Source organism: Staurois parvus, unplaced genomic scaffold (genome assembly GCF_062004578.1).
Source record: "Staurois parvus isolate SC_StPar_1 unplaced genomic scaffold, SC_StPar_1.0 ptg001255l, whole genome shotgun sequence".
NCBI lineage: Eukaryota > Metazoa > Chordata > Amphibia > Anura > Ranidae > Staurois > Staurois parvus.
Genome location: NW_028319051.1, coordinates 471,759 through 497,754, shown reverse-complemented (window position 1 = coordinate 497,754; position 25,996 = coordinate 471,759). Strand labels below are relative to the sequence as shown.

Genomic DNA, 25,996 nt, shown 5'->3' with positions numbered 1-25,996 from the left:
GCAATTAGTGTCTGTGTATAAATAGTCAATGAGTTTGTTGGCTCTCATGTGAATGCACTGAGCAATCTAGATACTGAGCCATAGGGAGCAGAAAAGAACTGTCAAAAGACCTGTGTAACAAGGTAATGGAAATTTATAAAGATGGAAAAAGGAAATAAAAAGATATCCAAAGCCTTGAACATGCCAGTCAGCACTGTTCAATCACTTACTAAGAAGTGGAAAATATGGGGATCTCTTGATACCAAGCCAAGGTCAGGTAGACCAAAGAAGATTACAGCCACCACTGCCAGAAGAATTGTTCAGGATAGAAAGAAAAAAACACAGGTAACCTCAGGAGAAATAAAGGCTGCTCTGGGAAAATCGGTGTGATTGTTTCAAGGAGTACAACACCACAATATTGAGCTGCATGGTTGAGTTGCCAGAAAGAAGTGTTTACTACACCAATGCCACAAAAAAGCTAGTTACAATATGCCCGACAACACCCTGACACACCTCACAGCTCATGGCACACTGTAATATGGAGAGACAGGACCAAAGTAAAGCTTTATAGTTACAATTATTATTATTATTATACAGTATTTATAAAGCGCCGATAGTTCACTCAGCGCTATACATTACAAAGGGGGACAGAACATGTGACAGAACAATACCAATACAATGCAAAACATGAGGGGATCGAGGGTCCTGCTCTTTCGAGCTTACAATCTAGAAGGGACGGGATAGTGGTACAGGAGGAGATAGCTGTGGGGGATGGAGTGGTAGGAAGAGTGGAGGAGGTCGGTCAAGTTAGCAGGGGGTAGGCTTCCCTGAAGAGATGGGTTTTCAGGGTGCGCCTAAAGGAGAGGAGAGTAGGTGATAATCTGATAATCATAAGTGCTATGCTTGGAGAGGGGTCAACAAGGCCTATAGCGACAAGAATACCATCGCAACCGTGAAGCATGATGGTGGCTCACAGATGCTTTGGGGGGGGGGGAGGTGAGCGCTAAAGGCACAAGGAATCTTTTGAAAATAGATGGCATGATGAATGCAGCATGTTATATACAGTTTTATATATATATATATTTAAAATACTGGCAGACAATTTGAATTCTTCTGCATGAAAGCTACGCATGGGATGCTCTTGGACTTTCCAGCACGACAGCTAGCCTAAGCACAAGGCCAAGTTGACCCTCCAGTGGTTACAGCAGAAAGAGATGAAGGTTCTGCAGTGGCCATCACAGTCCCTTGACCTTAATATCATTGAGCGGCTCTGGATACATCTCAAATGAGTGGTTCATGCAAGACACCCAAAGACTTTGCATGACCTGGAGGCATTTTGCCAAGATGGATGGGCAGCTACACCACCGGCAAGAAGTCAGGGTCTAATAGACAACTTATACAAAAGACTGTAGGCTGTCATCGATGCTAAAGGGGGCAATACACAGAATTATGAACTAAGGGGATGCAGACTTTCAAAGAGGGGGCATTTCGTTTGTTTACTTGCCATGTTTTGTTTTATGATTGGGCCATTCTGTTATGACCTACAGCTGAATATGAATCCCATAGAAAATAAGAGAAATGTGTTTTACCTGCTCAATTATGTTTTCTTTAAAATGGTACATACTGTATAATACCAAGGCCTATAGCGACAAGAATACCATCCCCACCGTGAAGCATGGTGGTAGCTCACTGATGTTTAATGTGTGAGCTCTAAAGGCACGGGGAATCTTGTGAAAATTGATGGCAAGATTAATGCAGCATGTTATATACAGTTATATATATATATATATTTATATATATATATATATATATATATATAGTTAAAATACCGACAGACAATTTGAATTCTTCTGCATGAAGCTGTGCATGGGACGCTCTTGGACTTTCCAGCACAACAGTGACCCTAAGAGATGAAGGTTCTGGAGTGGCCATCACAGTCCCTTGCCCTTAATATCATTGAGCCACTCTGGAGACATCTCAAATGTGCAGTTCATGCAAGACACCCAAAGACTTTGCATGATCAGGAGGAATTTTGCCAAGACAAATGGGCATCTATACCGCCTGCAAGAATTCAGGGCCTCATAGACAACTATTACAAAAGACTACAAGCTGTCATCGATGCTAAAGGGGGTAATACACAGAATTATGAACTAATGGGATGCAGACTTTTGAACAGGGGGGCATTTCATTTATTTACTTGCCATGTTTTGTTTTATGATTGGGCCATTCTGTTACAACCTACAGCTGAATATGAATCCCAAAGAAAATAAGAGAAATGTGTTTTTCCTGCTCAATTATGTTTTCTTTAAAATGGTACATGCTGTATATTACCAGTTCTCTAGGGGTATGCAGACTTGTAAGCACAACTGTATATAGAGCTCAAACATAAAATAGCTCAGAACATGCTCTCACTGAAAATACACAATAGTTCTCCTTGAATGATTGTGAGCGATCACAATGATGGGCACGACATGATCACAATGATGGGCCACGGCTCATTGTACATACAATTGAAAAGCCAAATATTCTCTAGAGAATACCTTCAATTTGTGAATAACATTTGTATGCTCTTTTATGATCCTTTGCCTTCTCGTTTGTTTAGTCTAACCTTCCTCAGATCGGTCAGGACAGTCTTTCCCTTTATGGCCAGTCTTACCGGCCATAGATGAAACAAATCTTGGTCAGTTCAGCAGGGACTGGCCAAGATTTGATCCATCTACGGGCAGGCTGGTTGTACTGAAGTCGATCCAATAATCAATCCAATAATCCAATAATAACTTGAGTACAACCAGCCAGTCGTATTTTTAGCAAGCGATTACTGCCAGTGGCTCTAGCCCATAGCAGTAATCATTGTGTTCCATGGGAGGGATTCCCCCATCAATGACCGTGGAGGAATCAAGTGATTTCTTTCCTGCAAACCGTGATTGCAGGAAAGGTAATTGCATAATCTATGGCTTGCCTTAGCATTTACCGAGTAAGGACTAGATCCCGCTGCACCATTTATCAGCCGCTCCCACAATAGAGCGTGCCCTGACGCCCAATCTTTATCTGAACTGCTGAATTCATGAAAGAGGCCTCTGCATGGTCTGTAATTGACATATCACCGAGTCTCTGATTGCAGCCAATTCAAAAGGCCTTTCATCACGCTAAAGATTAAGAGATTTGTTTCTTAAAGGAAAGGGCCTGGAGGGCGAATCGTTAGTGGTTCCGGAGAGGCTTGGACGTCGTGCCTGGTCATTGATTCTGATTAGATTCAGATCTGAGAGCCATCAGGGCGCTGCAATGTTAACCGAGTCCAGACAAATTAGCCAGCACTGTGCGCAGCTTGTGGACAGCTGGAACAGCGTAAACCTACCAGCGGGTTAAAGCTGAACTTCGGGGAAAGTGAAAATGCTGGGGCTGCCCCTGCACTGCAAGGGTTAAATGCTTGTTTAGGCCTAGGGGACCAGATAAAGCAATTTTAATTAAAGTGGTTGTAAACCTTTATATATACCCAGTGAAGTGACTGACCTCGAGTGATGCAAAGCGGTGAAACAAATTCTCCTACATAAGTTGTACCGTTTTATCTGAAGACTCCTCTTCTCTACATCCATTCAAAGTGCAGAATTTACACAGGATCTCTCAGCTCTGAAAATCAGGGGGTGGAGATCTGACATTGCACTCAGTGAGGAGAGTGCTGAGAGCTGATTGGAGGTAAGGGAAACACCCCCCTTCACACAGCACACAGGAGCAGAGCTGAGGCTGTCAATCACAGGCTGTGTGCTGGAGATCCCTCAGTTTTCCTGACACCAAGAGAAAAATGGGGACAAGGGAGGAACCTCCAGCAGACTGTAAACCTCGGCTCTGTGAGCTGTGTGAAGGGGGGGATCTCTTCCCTCCAATCAGCTCTCAGAGCTCTTCTAACTGAGCTCTGCAGAATGTCAGGTCAGCTTTCCAACCCCTTTTTTTGACAACACTACAAGCTGTATAAATTCAGCACTTTTAAATGATGTAGAGGAGAGAAGACTGCAAATAGATACCACTCCTGGTGTAACACTGCAGACCCCAGATAAATCCTCTTCTTTACCCAGCTGCCTGGAGGAATCCCTGGACAAGGGGATCCAGTGGCTGCTACTTTAAGTTGAATAATCCCAGCTAAGGAGCTAATCAGGTTTCCCACCAGAGTGCTATTTTCCCCTTAGCTGGCCCAGGGAGTGTAGGATTACTCACTCTCTTTTCTTTGAGCTGGTTTAGGTTGGTGGCTGCCTTCAGGCCTTCTGCTAGGATGGCTCCTTTCCTGGCTCCATAGGTAGTCCTCCCTTTAGGGACTGGTGAGGCTGAATGATCCTCTTGTCCAAAACCCAGCCTGTAAGTAGGCCCCTTCCCATTGGGTCCCCTCCCAGGCTCCTGCATCTCTTCCTCTCACTCCATCTTTCACCCAAACGTTCCTGTTGCTGAGCAGGCTCAGTCATACTTAAAGGCTGGCTCCATGCCAACCCTCCTGCTTGGGGATTGACCAAAGTCCTCTGAGTGTGCAGGCCAACCCCTCCTCACCCCTGCCCACTGCTTCTAGAATCTTCTCCAAAATTCTAGAGCAGGGGGAGGCATCAAGGAACTGACCTGCAGATCCTCTCAGCCCTGAGACCATTCTTCAAGCTGCTGCTCAGCCTCTCTATTTAAAAAAATAATCATTTAGCTCCTGCTAGTTAACTAGGACAGTACAGTATTTGTCTGTAAAAAATCAAGTGACCACGCAAAACCAAGACCACGCAGGCTCAGAAACAGACAGGAGACATTACAATACAATACATTACATCACTTCCGAAGTGGTATTCTGTCTTACGAGAATTTTTTTAACTATAGTAACTTCTTCATTTTCGATACGAGACTAGCATGCAAATAAATAAATGGACAATCATTTGTCCGATATTCACATCACCAGGCTTAAGATTGACACAATCACATGTACAGTATAACGAAAACTAGAGAGCCAACAGCTAGATAAGAAGAGTACATAATATTATATGCATGATATTTACTAAATTATTTTTAAAAATTTCAAAAGGTATTAGATTTTTTATTTTAGTCCTGACCATAATAGAGAAATATGGAAAAAAATGTTACTGATACTATATAATGCAGGCTGTAGCTTTAAATTACCTTTTAGCAGGCTTTAGCAAGCTTCAAGCAGCCCTGGAAAATGTTTTTCACTCCCAGCCTGGAGCTGAAAAGTATTTTAATGGCTTTAAGAATGCTTTCGAAAGCTTGTTAAATGCTTTTGTAAATGTTTGTTGAAGCTGCTGCTCTTCAGATCAGTGTTTACAAGCTAATGCCAGCATGATCCAGACATAAGAACTGACTGCTCCCCTTTACGGTACATAAATAATCAAAATAGGTCTAAAGCCTGGATCCCATAGCAAATCCACACTTCGCTAAAGCCAACAACTGTCCTACCTGTAGAATCATTCCTAATGGTTAATGCGATTAGCTCGGTCCTTAATCTAAATGTGAATCGTAATCCGGCCTTTAATCTTGCTCCACCAGCAATGTAGATAATGCACAATTCTACAATTATTCTATCAAATATTTATTTAGCAAATTGTGCTATTATTCATCACAGACATCTCAAAATTTGTTATAAAACTTTTGAGAAGTGTAAATTGATGCAGTACTTTGTAGTCACCTCAAGGTGACGCTCTACACTTCCTGCATTATGGACCATGTTCCACTGACAGCACATACTAGTAAAAATAAAAGCTCTCTTCCAGTAGTTACCATAGCACTACAACCCTCTAAATTAGCCATCCTCAATCTGGTTCTATGGAACCCTAGAGTTCCTCCAGTGGTTCCAAGGGGTTCCTTGAGTTGTGGCTGATTGGACTCCCATCTGCCTGCATGGTTCCAGCTCCAATGCCACTTGGCAGAGGCAGCGGTAGGACACCAGAGAAATTTTTAGCTGTCTGTAAGAGAGAAATAGGACCACGGCTGTTAGGGGGGCATTCTTCCAATTGGCTATCAATGAATGGGTAATTTTTTCACTGACTCCCTCAATAAACTGTTTTTTTCAGGGGTGTCACATACCTGGTTGAGGACGAGCTCACGAGAGGGCTTTCCCTTACACTTCCTGACCTGTTTCTCCTGTAGGTGATGACAGGACCAGGGGCGGACTGACAAATCATGGGGCCCCCGGGCAATAGGGGATCATGGGGCCCCTGGGTCCTTGCCCAAACTCAAAAAAGCCTATCAAAAGGGTACCAGGGGCATCTCATAGGGCCCCCCACTGACCCCGGGCCCTCGGGCAGTGCCCGAGTTTCCAAATGGTCAGTCCGCCCCTGGACAGGACATAACAGCACGGGTGGCACGGGTGCCTTGTAGGAGATCCTGGCTGGAAGATACTTGTAGCAGGCAGACTGGTGAACTGGCAGATGTGAAGACACGGTAGCAGGTGCAGAACAGTAGGCAGCAAGCAAGCTGGCGAGCAAGATCTGAGGTGGTCAGCCCACCAAGAACCGAAGGGAGAGCCAGGCCAGGATCAGTGTCGGGGTGAGCAGAGAAGGTACCAGACCAGCAGACAAGCTGGAGTCAGCAACAGGGCAACAAGCAGGCCAGGTAAACACGGAAGCAAGCACAGAATCAGGTCAAAGGTGGCAGAAGCTGATGACCACTTATAATACTCTGGTCTCTAATGCAGCTTTAAAGTGGTTGTAAAGGCTCAAAGTTTTTAACCTTCATGCATGCTGTGCATGAAGGTAAAAAATCTTCTGTGTGTAGCCCTCTTAATAATTACCTGAGCCCCATCACGATCCAGCAATGTGCACGAGAGCTTTGGCTGTCCTGGGTCGCTGCTTCCTCATTGACTGAGACAGCAAGCAGGAGCCATTGGCCCCCGCTGCTGTCAATCACAGCCAGTCAGCAAATGAGGAGGAAGGGGGGCAAGCTGCGGCTCCATGTGTGAATTGACACACGGTGCAGCGGCTTGGGAACACACCTGCTCGGTTGCCCCCTTACCAAGCTGCTTGCTATGGAGGCACCTGACAGAAAGAAGGAGCCAGGAGAGCCGACATGAGAAGGCTGCTCTGTACTAAACCACTGCACAGAGCAGGTAAGTATAACACGTGTGTTATTTAAAAAAAAATAAAAAATTAACCTTTAGTATCGCTTTACATAGTGAAGTGGACACCAAACACCCACGCTTGCTCAGGCTAATGTGTGTGCACAAGCGCGCGAGTTAGAGCACATCCGGTTTTCACTCCAGAAGTTAGGGCACATCTAGTTGTTACTTGAGTTGTATTATACATATATCTTCTTGCACGATCGCACACATGATTCGCCTGATAAGGGGTAATCTGAGACCTGGAAATAGTTTTAGGGTTCCTCTGGGGTAAAAAGGTTAAGCCCAACCCCCCCCCCCCAAGTCCCAGTCGGCCATTTGTACCCCCAACCCCCCTTACGGCACCCTTAACACCATTAAAAATGTACTATTTTTCCAGGCACTTTTGACCCGGTTGGGTGACGTCACAGGTCCTCTTTGCCCTCTTCTTTCTATGGGCAGATCCCAAATGCTCTGTAAGGATGTGCTCTCTGCACCATTCACCTGCCTTGACACCCCAAGCTCAATAGAAATAACCCAGAAGGTGAGCAGCGCTGGATTGGTGAATGGGTGAGTCTGTAGGGAACTGCAGCAGAATTCAGGTAAGTATACCAATCAGGATGCTTTTCTTCTTCAAGATCCGCTGGGATTGCGTTGCAGTGATGCATGGGGGATATTTACTAAAACTAGTGCACTCAGAATCTGGTGCAGCTGTGCATGGTAGCCAATCAGCTTCTAAATTCAGCTTGTTCAGTTAAGCTTTGGCAATAAAACCTGGAAGCTGATTGGTTTCTATGCAGAGCTGCATCAGATTTTGCACTCTCCAGTTTTAGTAAATAACCCCCATGGCTTACTGTGCATTACTGCATATGTGTGTTTCAGTGCCATTTACTTAGAATGGTACCCCAATGCACATGTACAGTAGTTGGCAACAACCCTGCACTTCAACACACCACAAAACTAAGTTGTTGAATTTCTGGCCGAGACCCTATCCCCAGACCATTAATTTTAGCAAAAATATTCCCATAAGATTATATTGGTATTTAACATATTTTAGGCATGTTATTTATTTGCTGGCAGGGGGTGTAGCTGGAGTAAAAAAAAATGCAAAGCAAAAAAAAATGACCATTTCAAATGGCAGAGGTTGGGGGAGTTGCAGGGAGGAGAACGCCCTTTTCAAGACTTAAGGTCTGCCTAAAGGAACAGCCATGATTTTGGAAGACAGAGGGAAAGGTAACTTTTGACCTAAGAGAAGAATTATGCCTTCACAATGACAATGTCCGGTAATCTATTATTTTCATTCCTGATAAACTGCCACTAATGGATACGGCACATTCCCAACAAACAAGCGGAAAAACAACGTTCTAAAGAAATTCCAGCTTCGTGTCTTGCTGGGAAGTGCAGAGAAGAACAACGACACCACGTGACGTACTTAATTGCACCTGCTACCCGGTAGACGTATCTCTGGAAATAATTATAATTAGCTGGCAATTATGGATTGTACAGAACAATGTATGAAGAGCTGATTATAGTGTCACATATTTTTGTGCTGTATTAAAGACTTCACATTGTTTCAAGATACACTGTCATTTCATAATGCGCCGATTCTTCCTTCTGGGTGAAACCATTGTTATAGTAATACACGACACTGATAGACTGATTCAAATTTCCTTGAAAAAATCCAATTAAAGGTAAAGAGAATTGTTTCCATTTATGTTATGTAATATGTACCAGTGATTATTTTATACTGTATGTTTTCAGTGTAATATTCTCTTGCTCAGGCTTGTTTCTAGTATAGGCCTCGCTTGTTCTTTTTCCTGCCGATCAACTGCTGTGACAACATCAAGACGATCCACCATCCAAATAACGGGACGCACACTGAAGACATTCAACTCCAGCCAAGGTTTATGGCAATGATGGCACATCGCTCTCTGCCACCCAAATCCAAATCCCTATGATTAAGCCGTGCTGTGGGTGGAACATGTTGAAGGCATGGCCTTGGGTGGAAGTGCGTAGTGTGCTGTGACTAAATAAACTTCGGCTGGAGTTGAATGTCTTTGATGTGGATGGTGGATTGCAGTGGGGAAAGAACGGACTCCAGGACCTTGGCACCTGGAGGATTGCAGGCAATCAGATTCAGCCCCCGGTTGTGCCCTCCGCCATGACTTTTCCATCAAGATGAATAATGCAACTATCAGTCCCTCCCTTCAGCTCAGGGTACTATGTATAATCCTAGACTCTGACCTGTCTTTTCAGCCCAAAATCCAATCGCTGTCAAAAGCTTGTAGACTTCATTTTCGAAACATCTCGAAAATACGCCCCTTTTCAACTAATGAAACCATCAAGCTACTCATTCACTTTTTATCTCTCGCCTTGACTATTGCAACTTCCTTCTCATAGGCCTATCTCTCCATAGGCTATGCCTTCTTCAGTCTAGCATTGAATGCTGCTGCCAGACTCATCCTCCTTACCAACCTTCCTCTGCCAATCCCTTCATTGGCTTCCGTTTGCCCAGTGAATACATTGAAAATACTAGCAACAACATGCAAAGCCATCCAAAACTCTGCCTGGAGTTACATCACCAATCTTATATCCAAATATCACCCAAAAGGTCCTCTCTATTCCCTCCAAGACCTCCTGCTCTCAAGCTCTCTTGTCTCCTCCTTTCATGCTCGTCTACAGGACTCCTCCAAAGCCTCTTCTAGGATAAACTCTCTACCTCTCTGTCCACTACTCTGGCTGCCTTTAGGCCAACCCTGAAAACTAATCTCTACAGGGAAGCCTATCATGCCTCAAACTAACTGAACTTTTATCGCTTCCATCAGCTCATCCCCCACAAGGGGATACCACTTGCCCCACCCTATTAGATTGTAAGCTCTTATGAGCAAGGCCCTCCTAACCCTCTTGTATTTTATTGTTTTGTAATTTTACTGTCTCTCTTTATATTGTAAAGTGCAAACTGTTATTGCTATTAAACGTTTGTACAATAATAATGACAACTCAGGCTGGCCTGTAAGTGGTGCAAGGGGTTGGGTTTGTCTAACATCAATACAAGCCACATTAGATAGTTTTAACTCCAATTTCTATGCTACCAATAATGGAACATTTCTGTCCATGCTCAATGATAACCCCACAGCTTTCAGTGAACACTGTATGAATAAAGCCTCTTGAATTGCTTAGTGCTATCATCCTAAAATATTTCAGGCAGCAGGAGCTGGCTGAGGGGTTCTTAGTCAGTACATGATAGGTAGCATGACGATGCTTATTCATAGTCCAGCAAAGAGACTCGAGGAAGGTAGGTGACACATAAGACTACAGTCTTGCTACCAGGGTTGCGTGTATCACAAGACCGGCTGAACAGAACTAGTTCATACAGTTTTCATACAACATATAGTCAAATGTGTCTATCACACCTATATGAGCTTGTTGAACAGCTCAGTTCAAAAACCATGAGCATTAACATGGATTTGTCCTCCTCCTTTGTGGCTATAAAGTCTGCACTCTTCTAGGAAGGCTTACCATAAGATTTTGGAGGATGTACAGGGGCACAGTTATGATGTTACAGATGGTCAGAAGCACACAATTGCCTACAATGTCTTTGGATGCTTTAGTTCCTTACTGGAAACACCTGAACTCAATCATTTGTAGGGGTGTCCACATACCTTTGGTTGTATTGGATGGTCATGTTTCCTCAAACCGTTGGTCACATAGTGTACGTTTGTGTGTTTATCATATACTACACCTTACTTCCTTGCATCTCTGCCATTGGTATAGACAGGAGAAGACCGCCTGGTTACAAAGTAGTTAGTGACACAGAAGTCATCAAATAGTGTGAGAGGAGGCATGGATGTATCGATACAATGCACTTCATAAAGGTTAGCAACTGATGGCATGAGCTTACCTTCTGTGTGTGAGTAGCCCTCTGCTGTGACTTTCCACTGGACGAGCACCCCCAGTAAGCTGAGCACAGGCCAGATCCCAAGGATGACCCAGCTGTACCAGCAGACAGACTGCGGAGGGTCAACCTTCATGCGCTGGTACACGTACTGCACCAGAAGAAAGAGCTCAATGAAGTAATCCACAGTCACAGTCATGATGGCACTGCCAAAGACAGCAGTGGAGAGTGTAGTGAAGAAGCGCTGCCACTGTAAGGTCAACACGGCAAACAGCATGCCAATCCCGAGGAGAAGCGCCACCGGAACCCAGACGGTGCGCGGGTGGTAGAACTGCTCCATGACAATTAACGTGGCTATGGCCAGCAGCAGCCCTAGCAGCAAGCCCACCATGAACAGTCCCACGCTCCTCACAAGCATGGTTACCAGTCCACAAAGGACACCAATGCCCAGGCCAATGCCAACGCTGGCTTCCACGCTCAGCTGTGTGTCCAGAACCCGTTCCTTATAGCAGAGCATGAAGATGACCACCGAGCCAAACATCAGACCTGTCAAGAACATGACAGCCTTGAAGCAGCGGTAACCTGCAAGGGACAATTGGATAACAATCAGAACATCATAATCGTGTCCAGATAATGACATATCATTTCAGATTATCTGTTAGTTTTTAGCAATACTGAATGAATATATTAGAGAGATCTAAAGTATTTATATTTATTAGACACATGTATCAAAAGTCTTCTTCTTAACATGTATTATATATTCATGTAATTCATATATATATATATATATATATATATATATATACACAGTTGTGCTCAAAAGTTTGCACACCTTGGCAGAAATTGTGAAATTTTGGCATTGATCTTGAAAATATGACTGTTCATGCCAAAAAAATGCTCTTTTATTGAAGGATGATGATCATATGAAGCCATTTATTATCACATAGTTGTTTGGCTCCTTTTAAATCATAATGATAAAAGAAATCACCCAAATGGCCCGGATCAAAAGTTTCCCTCCCCTGGAATGTTTGGCCTTGGTACAGACACACAAGGTGACACACACGGGTTAAAATGCCAATTAGAGATTAATGTCCCACATCTGTGGCTTTTTAAATTGCAATTAGTGTCAGTGTATAAATAGTCAATGAGTTTGTTAGCTCTTACATGGAAGCACTGACTAGGCTGACTAGGCTAGATACTGAGCCATGGGGATCAGAAAAGAACTGTCAAAAGTCCTGCGTAACAAGGTAATGAAACTTTATAAAGATGGAAAAGGACATAAAAAGATGTCCAACGCCTTGAATATGCCAGTTATCACTTCCACTAAGAAGTAGAAAATTCAGGGACCTCTTGATACCAAACCAAGTACAGGTAGACCAAGAAAGATTGCAGCCACAACTGCCAGAAGAATTGTTCGGGATACAAAGGGAAACCCATAGGTAACCATAAGAAAAATACAGGCTGCTCTGGAAAAAGACAGTGTGGTTGTTTTGAAGGAGCACAATATGATGACACTTCAACAAAAATGAGCTGCATGGTTGAGGTGCCAGAAAGAAGCCTTTACTGCATCAATGACACAAAAAGGCCCGGTTAGGCATGTCAAGGTGTTGTCAAGCATATTGTAACCGGGCTTTTATGTGGCATTGGTAAAGTAAAAGCTTCTTTCTGGCAGCTCGACCAAACAGCTCATTTTTTTTCAAGTATAACCGTATTGTACTCCTTAAAAACAACCACGCCATCTTTTTCCAGAGCAGTCTGTATTTGTTTTTAGGTTGCCTGTGGGTTTTTCTTTGAATTCCAGACAATTTTTCTGTCAGTTTTGACTGCAATCTTTCTTGGTCTACCTGACCTTGTCTTGGTATCAAGAGATCCCTGAACTTTCCACTTCTTAATAGGTGATTTAACAGTACTGAATGGCATATTCAAGGCTATGCAGTAAAGCATGCTTGTTATGCTCACTGTGGAGCCTAAGGGTTTAATCTTCTGCATTGTGCAAAAAGACTGTTTGATCCTGTCTTCTCTGATCCTCCCTTTCTTTTACAGTCCCCAATCCATCTGCTGATCCTACAGAGCTCTAGCAGTCACTCTGCACATACTCTGTATAGTGTGTATTGCTAGAGAGTTTTTTTTTTTCTTTGGGAGGGTGCATGTGATCAGCATAGGGCCAATCAGCACTGTCCAGACAGATGGCTAGGGGTTATGCAGCTGTCAGAGCCTGGGATTGAACCTGGGCCTTCTGTGGGGAGAGGCAATGTTTCTTCTCACTGAGCCACCTGGAATGCTGGACAGTGCCCTTGACTATTCTTTAGATGATCCTGCCTTGGCCCAGTTTGTCTTGAACCTTGAACTCCTTGCTCCTCCCATGAACTTCCTATGAAAGCCATGTCCATACACTTCCTCCTTGCCAGATTATTGTGCCTTCCCAGCCAATATCCCGCTTACTGTTCCTGCTGCTGTCTACATCTTCGTTATGGACCTTTGGCTTGCTACTGACTACGAATCTGCCTCATCCTATCTACTACCATTTGTGACCGATCCTTGGCTTGTGACTGACTCCGCTTCTGTTTGATCCCTAGTCTGTTTGATCCACTTTTGGTTTCCAGCTTGCTCATTCCCTGGTGGGGTGATCCTGAGATCTGCGACCTGGTATTAGCACGCAGCCAAATCCATCTCCACCATTAGGAGCTCTGGTGAAAACTAGTTAATACTTAGACCCCGCACCTCAGGTGAGCCTGCGTGATTTCCCAGGGTGACCCGCTGGTGTACCTATCCTGCTGGTTTCAGGTAAACCTTACACTGCTGTAGCAACTGGTCTCTGAACCTGACCCAGACCGTGACAGCAGCCTCATAGGACAGTCAGAGGAGAATGAAAACTCCTCCTATAAGCTTTAACCAGTGCTCAGATGATAGAAGTCACAAGACTGCTATATACTACTGACGAGAAAAGATATTTAGCCGTTTATATTTACTATAATAATTGCATTTCCATGTTCTGTGGGAGACCAGATATAGTGAATGCAGGGTCTGGGGAGACCAGATATAGTGAATGCAGGGTCCGGGGAGACCAGATATAGTGAATGCAGGGTCCGGGGAGAGCAGATATAGTGAATTCAGGGTCCGGGGAGAGCAGATATAGTGAATTCAGGGTCCGGGGAGAGCAGATATAGGGAATGCAGGGTCCGGGGAGAGCAGATATAGGGAATGCAGGGTCCGGGGAGAGCAGATATAGTGAATGCAGGGTCCGGGGAGACCGGATATAGGGAATGCAGGGTCCGGGGAGACCGGATATAGGGAATGCAGGGTCCGGGGAGACCGGATATAGGGAATGCAGGGTCCGGGGAGACCGGATATAGTGAATGCAGGGTCCGGGGAGACCGGATATAGTGAATGCAGGGTCCGGGGAGACCGGATATAGTGAATGCAGGGTCCGGGGAGACCGGATATAGTGAATGCAGGGTCCGGGGAGACCGGATATAGTGAATGCAGGGTCCGGGGAGACCAGATATAGGGAATGCAGGGTCCGGGGAGACCAGATATAGTGAATGCAGGGTCCGGGGAGACCAGATATAGTGAATGCAGGGTTGTGGGTTTAGTAACACTTTAACTTTTAACATATATCTTAACTTTAAAAATGTAATACTCAACACACCCCTAAAACGTAATCCTCAGTCTTACTCTAACACCTTAAATTTTTAAATTTGATCTTTAAAACGTATCCTGACCCCCAAACCGTCACCTAACAGGCCCCCCCCCCTTTTACACCCTAACACTAAATTTAACACTAGCACTTGACTTTAGTCCCCTAACCTCTGACTCTAACTTTATCCCTAGACTTCTTTCTTTCAGGCACTTTCACACCTGAGCCCCATCATCTTTCAGACAATTAGGCAATACATGGCTCTTCAATTGCAGTGGAACTACTAGCCCTGTGGCTGGCAGGAAATTCTGGGATTTGATGCTCCATTCCAGCTAGATACTGTCTGTTTCTGTTGAACTTTAAAATGAAGAGCAGATTGCCCAGAGTTGGAAAAAACATACCGTCTCAGTTGAACAAGTCAAACATAAAGTCAACTGGATCTTGATCAACAACAAATTATCAAGTATCTTGAATGATACTCAAGCTAAATTCAACCTAACGTGGCAACTCTGGATACAATACAACTCTGCTGAGTGACTGTAAAAGAGGATTATTGACAATGGGGATCTCTGACATCTCATTTCACGCTTCTTTCCTGTCCCCCCACCACCATTTTTCTCTTTCTTCTTTATCTCCACTTTTATTTGTAAAACCTCATCCCATTATGTTATAGCTGTAGGACAATTATCTTGTCAAGTACTACAGACTACTTGAGCATTGTTTACCTCCATGGTCAGCAAACCGTAGTCTAGGGGCCAAATGTGGCCTCTTGGTTGCCTTTATCTGGCCCTTGAAGCACTATTTCTCTCATTGAGACAAACAAAGAAGCACCATTCCTCCTACAGCCACCAACAATGGGATATCATTCCTTCCACTGACACCAATGATTGGGCACTACTTCTCTCACTGACACCAATGATGGGGCACTATTCCTCTCACTGACACCAACAATGGGACATTATTGCTTTCACTGCCACCAACAATGAAGTACTATTCATCTCACTGACATAAATGGTGGAACACTATTGCGCTCACAGACACTATTCCTCCCACTATTAAAAATGGGGCACTATTCCTTGCACTGATACCAATGATGGGGCACTATTCTTTCCACTGACACCAATGATGGGGCACTATTCCTTCCACTGACACCAATGATGGGGCACTATTCCTTCCACTGACACCAATGATGGGGCACTATTCCTTCCAGTGATACCAATGATGGGGCACTATTCCTTCCACTGATACCAATGATGGGGCACTATTCCTTCCACTGATACCAATGATGGGGCACTATTCCTTCCACTGATACCAATGATGGGGCACTATTCCTTCCACTGACACCAATGATGGGGCACTATTCCTTCCACTGACACCAATGATGGGGCACTATTCCTTCCACTGACACCAGTGATGGGGCACTATTCCTTCCGCTGACACCAATGATGGGGCACTATTCCTCCCACTGATACCAATGATGGGGCACTATTCCTCCCACTGATACCAATGATGGGGCACTATTCCTCCCTCTGATACCAATGACAGGGCACTATTTCTCGCATTTATAACAATGATGGGCCACTAATTCTCCCATTGATACCAATAAAGGGGCACTATTCCTCACATTCATAACAATGATGGGGCACTATTCCTACGAATGATACCAATTATGGGGCACTATTCTTCCCATTGTTAACAATGATGGGACACTATTCCTTTCGCTAATACCAATTATGGGGCACTATTCTTTCCATTATAACAATGAAGGGGCACTCTTCCTTCCCTGATACCAATGATGGGGCACTCTTCCTTACCTGACACCAATGATGGGGCACTCTTCCTTCCACTGATACCAATGATGGGACACTATTCCTTCCACTGATACCAATGATGGGGCACTATTCTTTTCACTGATACCAATGATGGGGCACTATTCCTCACTTTCATAACAATGATGGAGCACTATTCCTTCCACCGATACAAATTTTGGGGCTTTGTTCTTCCTCCTGCTGACCACAGGTGCTATATAATTTTTTCTACTCTTACTGACCACAAAGCCTACGGCATTATTTACTCCCATTGGCCAAAGTCTGGCCCCTCTAAAGTCTGAAGAAGAGTAAACTGGCCCTTTATTTAGAAAGTTTAGAGACCCTGGATTTCCAAACAGTCACCATCATTTAACATTAATGGTGTTTGAAGGGTTCATGGTTGGAAAATACTGGCTATAGTCAACAGAATTACCTGTCCCTTTCTTATGTTCTATAGCTATGTTTAATTATTGAACATGCAAATACTGTTCAGATATAAGCTGCTTGATTGACAATATGTTGAGCTATGTGCGACAATACTTGGTAAACAGTTGAATAAAAATATTGAAAAAGAAAATGAAGGTAGTTTCCAGACGTACTCACCAAAGAAGCAGTAGATGATCCCAAAAAGGCAGCACATGGCACAGACCACAGAGGGCACCACCTGGTACCTCCTCTCTATCTCCTGCTCGCATGGCGGTGGCCAATCCTGCCCCGGCTCTGGAGCGAACTGCTTGAATGGAAGGGTTTGCATAGTGGCGGTCATATCCCCAGGAGGAGATACAGGATTGTATGTACGGGTGTGATTGTTCTTCAAAATTCCTTGTTATGGAACCAATTCCATGTATAAAGCCTTATCGTTGGTCCTATAAAAGGTGACCGAAGACAAAGAAATGATCAGTTAACAAGGCAAAGATAAATAAAGTAGAATAGTGTAACTTCAATACTTCATATGGGGGCCAGTCACAGATGTGAGACGGAGGTCAGAAAACCCAACCAAAAGCCACAGCCAAGAGCAACAAAAATCAAATCCAACTCTTCATTCATTGACCAGCCTATTGTAGTTCACACAGTTTTTGGGTAGCCGATTGTTTCCCAGTCCTGTCATTATTTGCCTAGATCAGGTAGCAATCATCTCATGTGTATGGATTGCCTAAAGCTACAAAAAAAAAATCACACTTTCCAATTACAGTAAGGCTTACTATGCATTGTACAATCTGATTGAACAATTTTCTTTAGATCTCCCATCACTTATGTAGTGCAAGGGTCTGCCTGACTGGCTATAGACTGATTGGATAGATTAGGTAGGTTTTCATATTACATAGTTTTGGTTGATTTGGCTATAGACTGATTGGACAGATTAGGTAGGTTTTCATATTACATAGTTTTGGTTGATTTGGCTATAGACTGATTGGATAGATTAGGTAGGTTTTCATATTACATAGTTTTGGTTGATTATACAAAGAATATAGTGTGTATGGTGACTCTAAGGCAAATCGCTAGCTGCAGGATTGCTAAAAAGTCTGCCTGTCTTACTCCCTCTGTAGCCACATGCAGGGGGATGTCACTCCATTGCTGGCCCAGACACCGCTACATCTTGTTCAAATGACCAGATGCCTGGGCTTTTGTTTGTGTGAGCAGCACCGAAGGGAGCCTGGAGCAGCATTTCCTCCAGGAAGCTAAGTATTTCAGCTCTTGTATTCTTATTTATGCATCATAGCAAGGTGCTGTGCTGTTCTCCTTGGGGTACTGTGGATTATACTTTGGACTACAGCGGCACCATGCAAGAATATGAGAAACCTTTTTGAATTTGCCATAGTCATTATGGACTACGAAATGTGGATTTGTACTCTCCTGGAAGTCCGCTTGCCCTCTATTTGTGCCTCTGGTCCCCATGGTCACCCTACTACAGCTCCTGGGATAGACATCCCCAGGAACCAACAATTTTCAGTACCACAACGTTTAACTTTGAGCTGACCTATAAGCACTTTGCATCTACTCCTGAGGAAGTGGATGGAGTTCCACAAAATGCCTCAAGTTCTTGGATGTAGTTTTATAATAATCATGCGATTTCTATTTGGACTTTATATATGAATTTCTTTTTATAACTACAAATTAATTTATATTGTGATTTATTTATGTAATATATATATATATATATATATATATATATACTCAAAGGCCACTTTGTTAGGTACACCTTGCTAGTGCTGAGAAAATATCCCCCACACATTTATTTATGTATTCAGCTTATATATATATACAGTGGGGATCGAAAGTTTGGGCACCCCAGCTAAAAATTTGTATTAATGTGCATAAAGAAGCCAAGGAAAGATGGAAAAATCTCCAAAAGGCATCAAATTACAGATTAGACATTCTTATAATATGTCAACAAAAGTTAGATTTTATTTCCATCATTTACACTTTCAAAATATCAGAAAACAAAAAAATGGCGTCTGCAAAAGTTTGGGCACCCTGCAGAGTTAATATCTTGTACTGCCCCCTTTGGCAAGTATCACAGCTTGTAAACGCTTTTTGTAGCCAGCCAAGAGTCTTTCAATTCTTGTTTGAGGTATCTTTGCCCATTCTTCCTTACAAAAGTCTTCCAGTTCTTTGAGATTTCTGGGCTGTCTGTTACGCACTGCTCTTTAAAGGTCTATCCATAGATTTTCAATTATGTTGAGGTCAGGAGATTGTGAAGGCCATGGCAAAACCTTCAGTTTACGCCTCTTGATGTAATCCCCCGTGGATTTCGAGGTGTGTTTAGGATCATTATCCATTTGTAGAAGCCATCCTCTCTTTAACTTCAGCTTTTTCACAGATGGCATCAAGTTACCATCCAAAATTTGCTGAAATTTTATTGAATCCATTTTTCCTTCTACTCGTGAGATGTTCCCTGTGCCACTGGCTGCAACACAACCCCAAAGCATGATTGATCCAACCCCATGCTTAACAGTTGGACAGAGGTTCTTTTCATTAAATTCTGTGCCCCTTCTTCTCCAAACTTTGCTTTGCTCATTCCGGCCAAAAAGTTAAATTTTAAGCTCATCGGTCCAGAGAACTTGTTTCCAAAATGCATCAGGCTTGTCTATATGTTCATTTGCAAAGTTCAAATGATGATTTTTGTGGTGAGGACGTAGAAGAGGTTTTCTTCTGATGACTCTTCCATGAAGACCATATTTGTACAAGTATCTCTTTATAGTGGAATAGTGTACCACAACTCCAGTGTCTGCCAGATCTTTCTGGAGGGATCGTGCAGTCAAACGTGGGTTTTGAATTGTTTTTCTCACAATCCTGCGAGCTGTTCTGTCTGATATTTTTCTTGGTCTTCCAGATCTTGCTTTAACTTCCACTGTTCCTGATGACTGCCATTTCTTAATTACATTCCGAACAGAGGATATTGACATCTGAAAATGCTTTGCTATCTTCTTATAGCCTTCTCCAGCTTTGTGAGCGTCAACTATTTTCAGTTTCAGTTTTCTAGACAACTGCTTAGAAGAACCCATGGTGCTGATTGTTGGGGCAAGGTCAGATGAGTCTGGGCTTTTAAAACCTATGAGATTGACATCACCTGGTCTTCCCAGACGATGATTGAGAACAATCCATGACACTGGCAGGTCTCAGCTTGGCAAAGGGGGCAGTGCATGCTATAAATTCTGCAGGGTGCCCAAACTTTTGCAGACGCCATTTTTTTGTTTTCTGTTATTTTGAAAGTGTAAATGATGGAAATAAAATCTAACTTTTGTTGACATATTATAAGAATGTCTAATCTGTAATTTGATGCCTTTTGGAGATTTTTCCATCTTTCCTTGGCTTCTTTATGCACATTAATACAAATTTTTAGCTGGGGTGCCCAAACTTTCGATCCCCACTGTATATATATATATATATATGTCAAGACAAATAGGTGCAGCTCTGAGTCATATTGTGCAACTTAATAAATATATATAGACCACTGTATATTCACATCCTTAATGATACATCAGGTGCACTATATATACTCACCAGGAAAATATCCCCCACACCATTACAGCACCACCACCAGCCTGAAACGTTCATACAAGGCAGGATGGATCCATGCTTTCATGTTTACACCAAATTCTAACCCTACCAAGTGAATGTCGCAGCAACCAGTCTGCCCATTCTCCTCTGACATCAACAAGGCATTTTCGTCCACAAAACGGCCACTCACTGGATATTTTCTCTTTTTCGGACCATTCTCTGTAAACCCTAGAGATGGTTGTGTGTGAAAATCCCAGTAGATCAGCAGTTTTTGAAATACTCAGACCAGCCCATCTGGCAGCAACAACCATGCCACGTTCAAAGTCACTTAAATTCCCTTTCTTCCTCATTCTGAAGCTCGGTTTGAACTTCAGCAAGCTGTTTTCACCACGTCTTGATGCCTAAATGCATTGAGTTTCCACCATGTGATTGGCTGATTAGCAATTTGTGTTACCAAGCAATTGAACAGGTGTACCTAATAAAGTGCTCGGTAAGGATAGATATATATATATATATATATATATATACATACTACAAATCAGCTCAATAATATTATGCTTTCAACTGAACTTTGCTGTGATGAGATTTGTATACATATGGATTAATACATTTGAAATCATGTGTATTGAGCATTTTACTGTTTGAATGTCATGTGCTTCATTTAAAGTCCCAGGGTTAATATATTCAAATTAGTGCCTACAATTGCAAGTTTAAAAAGCCACACAAAAACGCAGATTTCTTATTGCAAATCTTTGTGAGCTTTTGTTTTATCTGGATTTCATATTACCCACATGCCATCTGGTGAGTCTATTCCTCAGTGTTAGTGGGAGGCGATGAATCATTCCCTCTCACAAAAATCTCTGTTATTCTTCACCAGGATCCAAGCATGTACAGTACTTGGGTAGTTCTCTCTTTCCCTGCCTTCTTTTCCTTCATCAGCCACTTGTTAGGCCTCAAACATACTGGGCATTAAGCCCCGGCACATGAGACTCTGACTATAGACAAGTCATTTTTTTTTTTTCATTTGTGAACAAATAAATTGACTCAATTCCCCCATCCATACATTCCATGTGGCTATTGTATTCTGACAGTGGGTAGGCTACCCTGCCATCAGAATAGACTGATCAGCACTGCCAGCAAAAATCCAACAGGGTGAACGTACAGAATTGGATCGGCAGATCGACATTTGTACAACCACTCTGCCCATACATCAATATGTGGTCGGTCCCTGCTGAACCAGATGATTTTCAATCCATGTATGGCAGGCATATAGTTTAACACTGTATTCACCAGGGTGGATAAAAATCAATGATTTTTTTTAAAAAATCAAAAAAATCCAATTTATTTTTTTTTTATTTAAATCTTATTTTTTTTATTTAAATCTGATTTTTTTTTATTTAAATCTGATTTTTTTTAATAAAATGCTTTTTGAGGAAAATATATTACCATCCAAAGGTTATTCCATCATGAAATAAAGATTAGTTTTTTAATTATGTAGAATAAGGCTGTATATGTTTAATTTGTTTGGTAAATAAATTCCATGAATCCATTCACAATGTCATGCTCTTCCAGAGGTTTTTGTAAGATTATTGGGCAGTTTCTCTGCCTACAAGATATTATCACAGACGCTGGTTTACTTTTGCAGTTCTCAAAACTGTATTTGACTCAGCGGAGATCACATGCCTCTTCTTCACAGCAAAAATGTTATAACATGAACAGAGTTAAGAAAAAGACCTTCATCCTAACTTCTACAAACCTATGAATACAGAATCAACCCCTTCACTGCTAAGTTTCAAGAAGTTCAGTGAATAGAATAGAAACAATATTTTTCTGATTGTTTGGAGTGGAATAGATCTGCACAAGAAGAAAGTGAAACTAAGTGTGAGGAGGAAGGGGCTGACAGTCTAAGTTTCTTAAAATATATATATTTTGTTTAGCCAAATTAGTTAAAAAACATGGATGTTTAAGCAAATCACATATGCTGGAATGTTATTGTTTCAGATGAATAAATCTATTTAAATTGTTATTATTAAGGTAATGATTGTTTTTCTCCTTCCTAAGTACAACAGAAAAGTTGTCCAAATATGAATGATTAACCGATTAAACTGGGGATAAAAAAACTAATATGAAAAGTTGTTATTCTAAAAATCTTCATCTACTTGCATATTAAAGTTATACCAGCAAGAATTAGTCTTTATGTAGAAAACTAGGATTTAAATCAAGCCTTACTGACTAGTGATTTAAATCGTGATTTAAATCAGTTTGATTTAAATCAAATCCACCCTGGTACTCACCAAGGGAAGAATGCTCGGAATGCAGGTGGGTTGCGCTCCAAGCATTCACCTCCTGGGCACATACTGCCCTAAACATTAGTAGTCCATCCAGATGCAGCAGTTTTCAACTTCTCATAGAGTTTTGTAGCCTGTGGGTTGGGTGTGTGCCAGTGTCCTCCGCCACCTAAAGGCAGAAGTCTCATGCCCCGATCAACTTCTGTACAACCAGGTTGTCTTTTTCTGGCCAATGATCAATGCTGCCGGCTACAGCTGGCAGTACTGATCAGTGTATTCTGACAGCAGGGAGAAGCAATTCCACAGCGGGACTGATTCCCCCATTCACGAGTGTGTAGATGGGAGAATCTGGTCCATTTTTTCTTTTTTTCTTCAACCCGCTGGTTGAATGAAAAAAAATATTAATGTATAGCCAGCTTAAAAGGGGAGTGTGGAAAGCCTATGATCTCTGAGCTGTGCAGCCTGCAGTGCTCAAACCAAGAGGTCCTACAGAATCTCAGAACCTGCTGCTATGCCTGCTGGAAAACATATTCAAAAAGCCACCCTAAAACGCAGATTTCTAATTATGCATACACTATTTTAACATAATCATTTGCCTACCCCCTTCCTTACCTGGCCAATTTTCAGCTTTCAGCGCTGTTGCACTTTGAATGACAATTGCACGGTCATGCAACATTGTACTCATATGAAATTTTTATAATTTTTTTCTCACAAATAGAGCTTTCTTTTGGTGGTATTTACACGCCTCTGAGTGTTTTATTTTTTGTGCTATAAACAAAAAAAGAGCAAAAAAAAGGAAAAAAAAAATTTCTTTGTTTCTATTATAAAATTTTGCAAACAGGTAATTTTTCTCCTTTTCTGATGTGCGTTGATGAGGCTGCACTGATAGGCAGCACTGATGAACACTGATAGGCAGCACTGATGGGCACTGATAGGTGGCACTGATGGGGCACTGATAGGTGGCACTGATGGGCACTGATAGGTGGCACTGATAGGTGGCACTAATGAGGTGGCACGGATAGGCAGCACTGATAGGCGGCACTGATGAGCTGGCACTGATGTTGGGTACTGATAAGCGGTTTTGCTGGGCACTGACTGGTGGCACTGCTGGGCGGCACTGACTGGAGCACCGTTGGGCTGCACTGATGGGCACCGGTGGGTAGCACTGGTGGGCACTTATGGGCATAGGTGGGTGGCACTGATGGGCACTGATGGGCATAGGTGGGTGGCACTGTTGGGCACAGGTGGGTGGCACTGCTGGGCACCTATCATCAGGGCACTGATCATCAGTGCCCTGATGATCGGTGTCAATCCCTGCTCTGACAACTGCCAGTTCTCGGCAGTATTTCCTCACACGCTGACAGCATGAGGAAAGTGCAGCCGAAAACCGGCAATTGCATTTCCCAGTGATCAGTGTGTCATTGGACACGGCTGATCACATGGTAAAAGGCCCCTGTGATTGGCCTTTTACCACATCACGTGATCAGCTGTGTCTGTAGGACACAGCGATCATGGAGGTCGCCAGGTGCACGCCCCCCCCAGGAGCATCCAGGAGAGCGTATTCTGGGAGGACATCATATGACGGCCTCCCAGAATTGGACGGCCGCAGTACCGTCGTCATTCGGCTATCTGCAGTCGGCAACTAGTTAAGCTAGCTATATAATAAACAATTTTGTTTCCTGCAACCACCAACCAAAATAAACAACAGACTGACTGTACTGAAATCCATCAAGTGATCGGCTTCAGTACAACCAGCCTGCCCATATATGGATCCAGATTCGGCCAGTTCCTGCTGACCCGAACAAATTTTCATTTAATTTACATTTTCAGAGTGTTTGCATTTACCACTTCAATATGAGGACTTTTACCCCCTTCCTGCCCAGGCCAATTTTCAGCTTTCAGCACTCTCACAGTTTGAATGATAATTGCGCAGTCATACAACACTGTACACCAAAATTTTTTTTATCATTTTCTTCACACAACCAGAGCTTTAATTTGGTGGTATTTAATCACCACTGGGGTTTTTATTATTTGTTAACCACTTCCAGACTGGACACTTTTACCCCCTTCCTGACCAGGGCAATTTTCAGCTTTCAGCGCTATCACACTTTGAATGACAATTGCACGGTCATGCAACACTGTACCCAAATGAATTTTTTACCATTTTTTTCAGACAGATAAAGCTTTATTTTGGTGGTATTCATTCACCGCTGGGATTTTTATTTTTTTGCTATGTAAATGAAAAATTCAAAAAATTTAGAAAAAAAGTGTATTTTTTATAAAGTTTTGCAAATAAATAATATTTCATCATAAATCTTTGCCAAAATTTATTCCATTATCTTTTTAGTAAAAAAAAAATCCAAATTGGTTTATAACCAAAAATTATAATTTTTAAACATTTTTTTATTTTTTTACATTTTTATTTTATTTTTTTATATTATTATTATTTATTTATTTTTTTTTTTACATACTGTCACCCTAGCACTACAGTGTCACCATGGTGACACTGTACTACTTGTGGGGGGTGATGAAGATTTTTTTTTTTTTTACACATTGCTTTTACACCCATATAGGGTGTAAAAGCAATCATTTCTCTTTCTCTCTGTCTGCATTCTTCACTCATTGAGAAGTACTGAGTGAGCTGTGATTGGTCACAGCTTGTCACATGGTACAAGGCTGTTGTGAATAGCCTTGTACCATGTGACCTCTGTGATCATTCACAGATTTCACACGTAGTAAGCAATGATGTCACAAGTGACATCTTGCTTACTACTTTGCATGTGATCACTGATTGGCCAATCAGTGATCACATGTTCGGGACCTCGTACAGAGGTCCAGTCTGATGATCGGTGTTTCACTGTGCCCGACCCTGCACTGCCACCGTCCGACCGTTTATATGCAACGGCCGGTCGGGAAGTGGTTAAATAAACGTTAAAAAACTGAAAAATTTTGAAAAATAAACAAGTTTTTCAAATTTAGGCCATGCTGTATTCTGCTACATTTCTTTGGCGAAAATAACCCAAACCAGTGTATATTATTTAGTCTGTAGGAAAGTTATGGAGTCCACAAACTATGGTCTATATCTGAAAATCGATCAATCCTGATATACTGATGGCCTATCTCATTACTTGAGGCCCAATAAATGTCAGAATAGAATGAATTTCCCCCCAATTATCCCTTTTTGAAAGTAAACAGTTGGAGGTGTTTTGTAAGATGCATGGCGAATTTTTTTAAGCTGTAATTTTTTGTCACAACTTTTTGGAAAATAAAGAGCCGAAGAAAAAAATGTTGACTTTTTTTTTAACATGTTGTCACCAG

At 42.4% G+C, this 25,996-nt stretch overlaps 1 protein-coding gene across 2 annotated transcripts in view; it reads right to left on the bottom strand.

Annotated features, from left to right (window-relative positions):
- The window catches only part of TMEM198 (transmembrane protein 198), a 63,082-nt gene that overhangs the window by 12,450 nt on the left and 24,636 nt on the right, over window positions 1-25,996 (bottom strand). For both annotated transcript variants that reach the window (XM_089660627.1, XM_089660628.1), the window contains exons 2-3: window positions 16,992-17,254; window positions 10,950-11,525 (exon numbers count right to left, since the gene is read on the bottom strand). In XM_089660627.1, coding sequence (XP_089516753.1) covers window positions 10,950-11,525; window positions 16,992-17,154 — 739 coding nt within the window. In that variant the 5' untranslated portion in view covers window positions 17,155-17,254. The remainder of the gene's footprint in view (window positions 1-10,949; window positions 11,526-16,991; window positions 17,255-25,996) is intronic.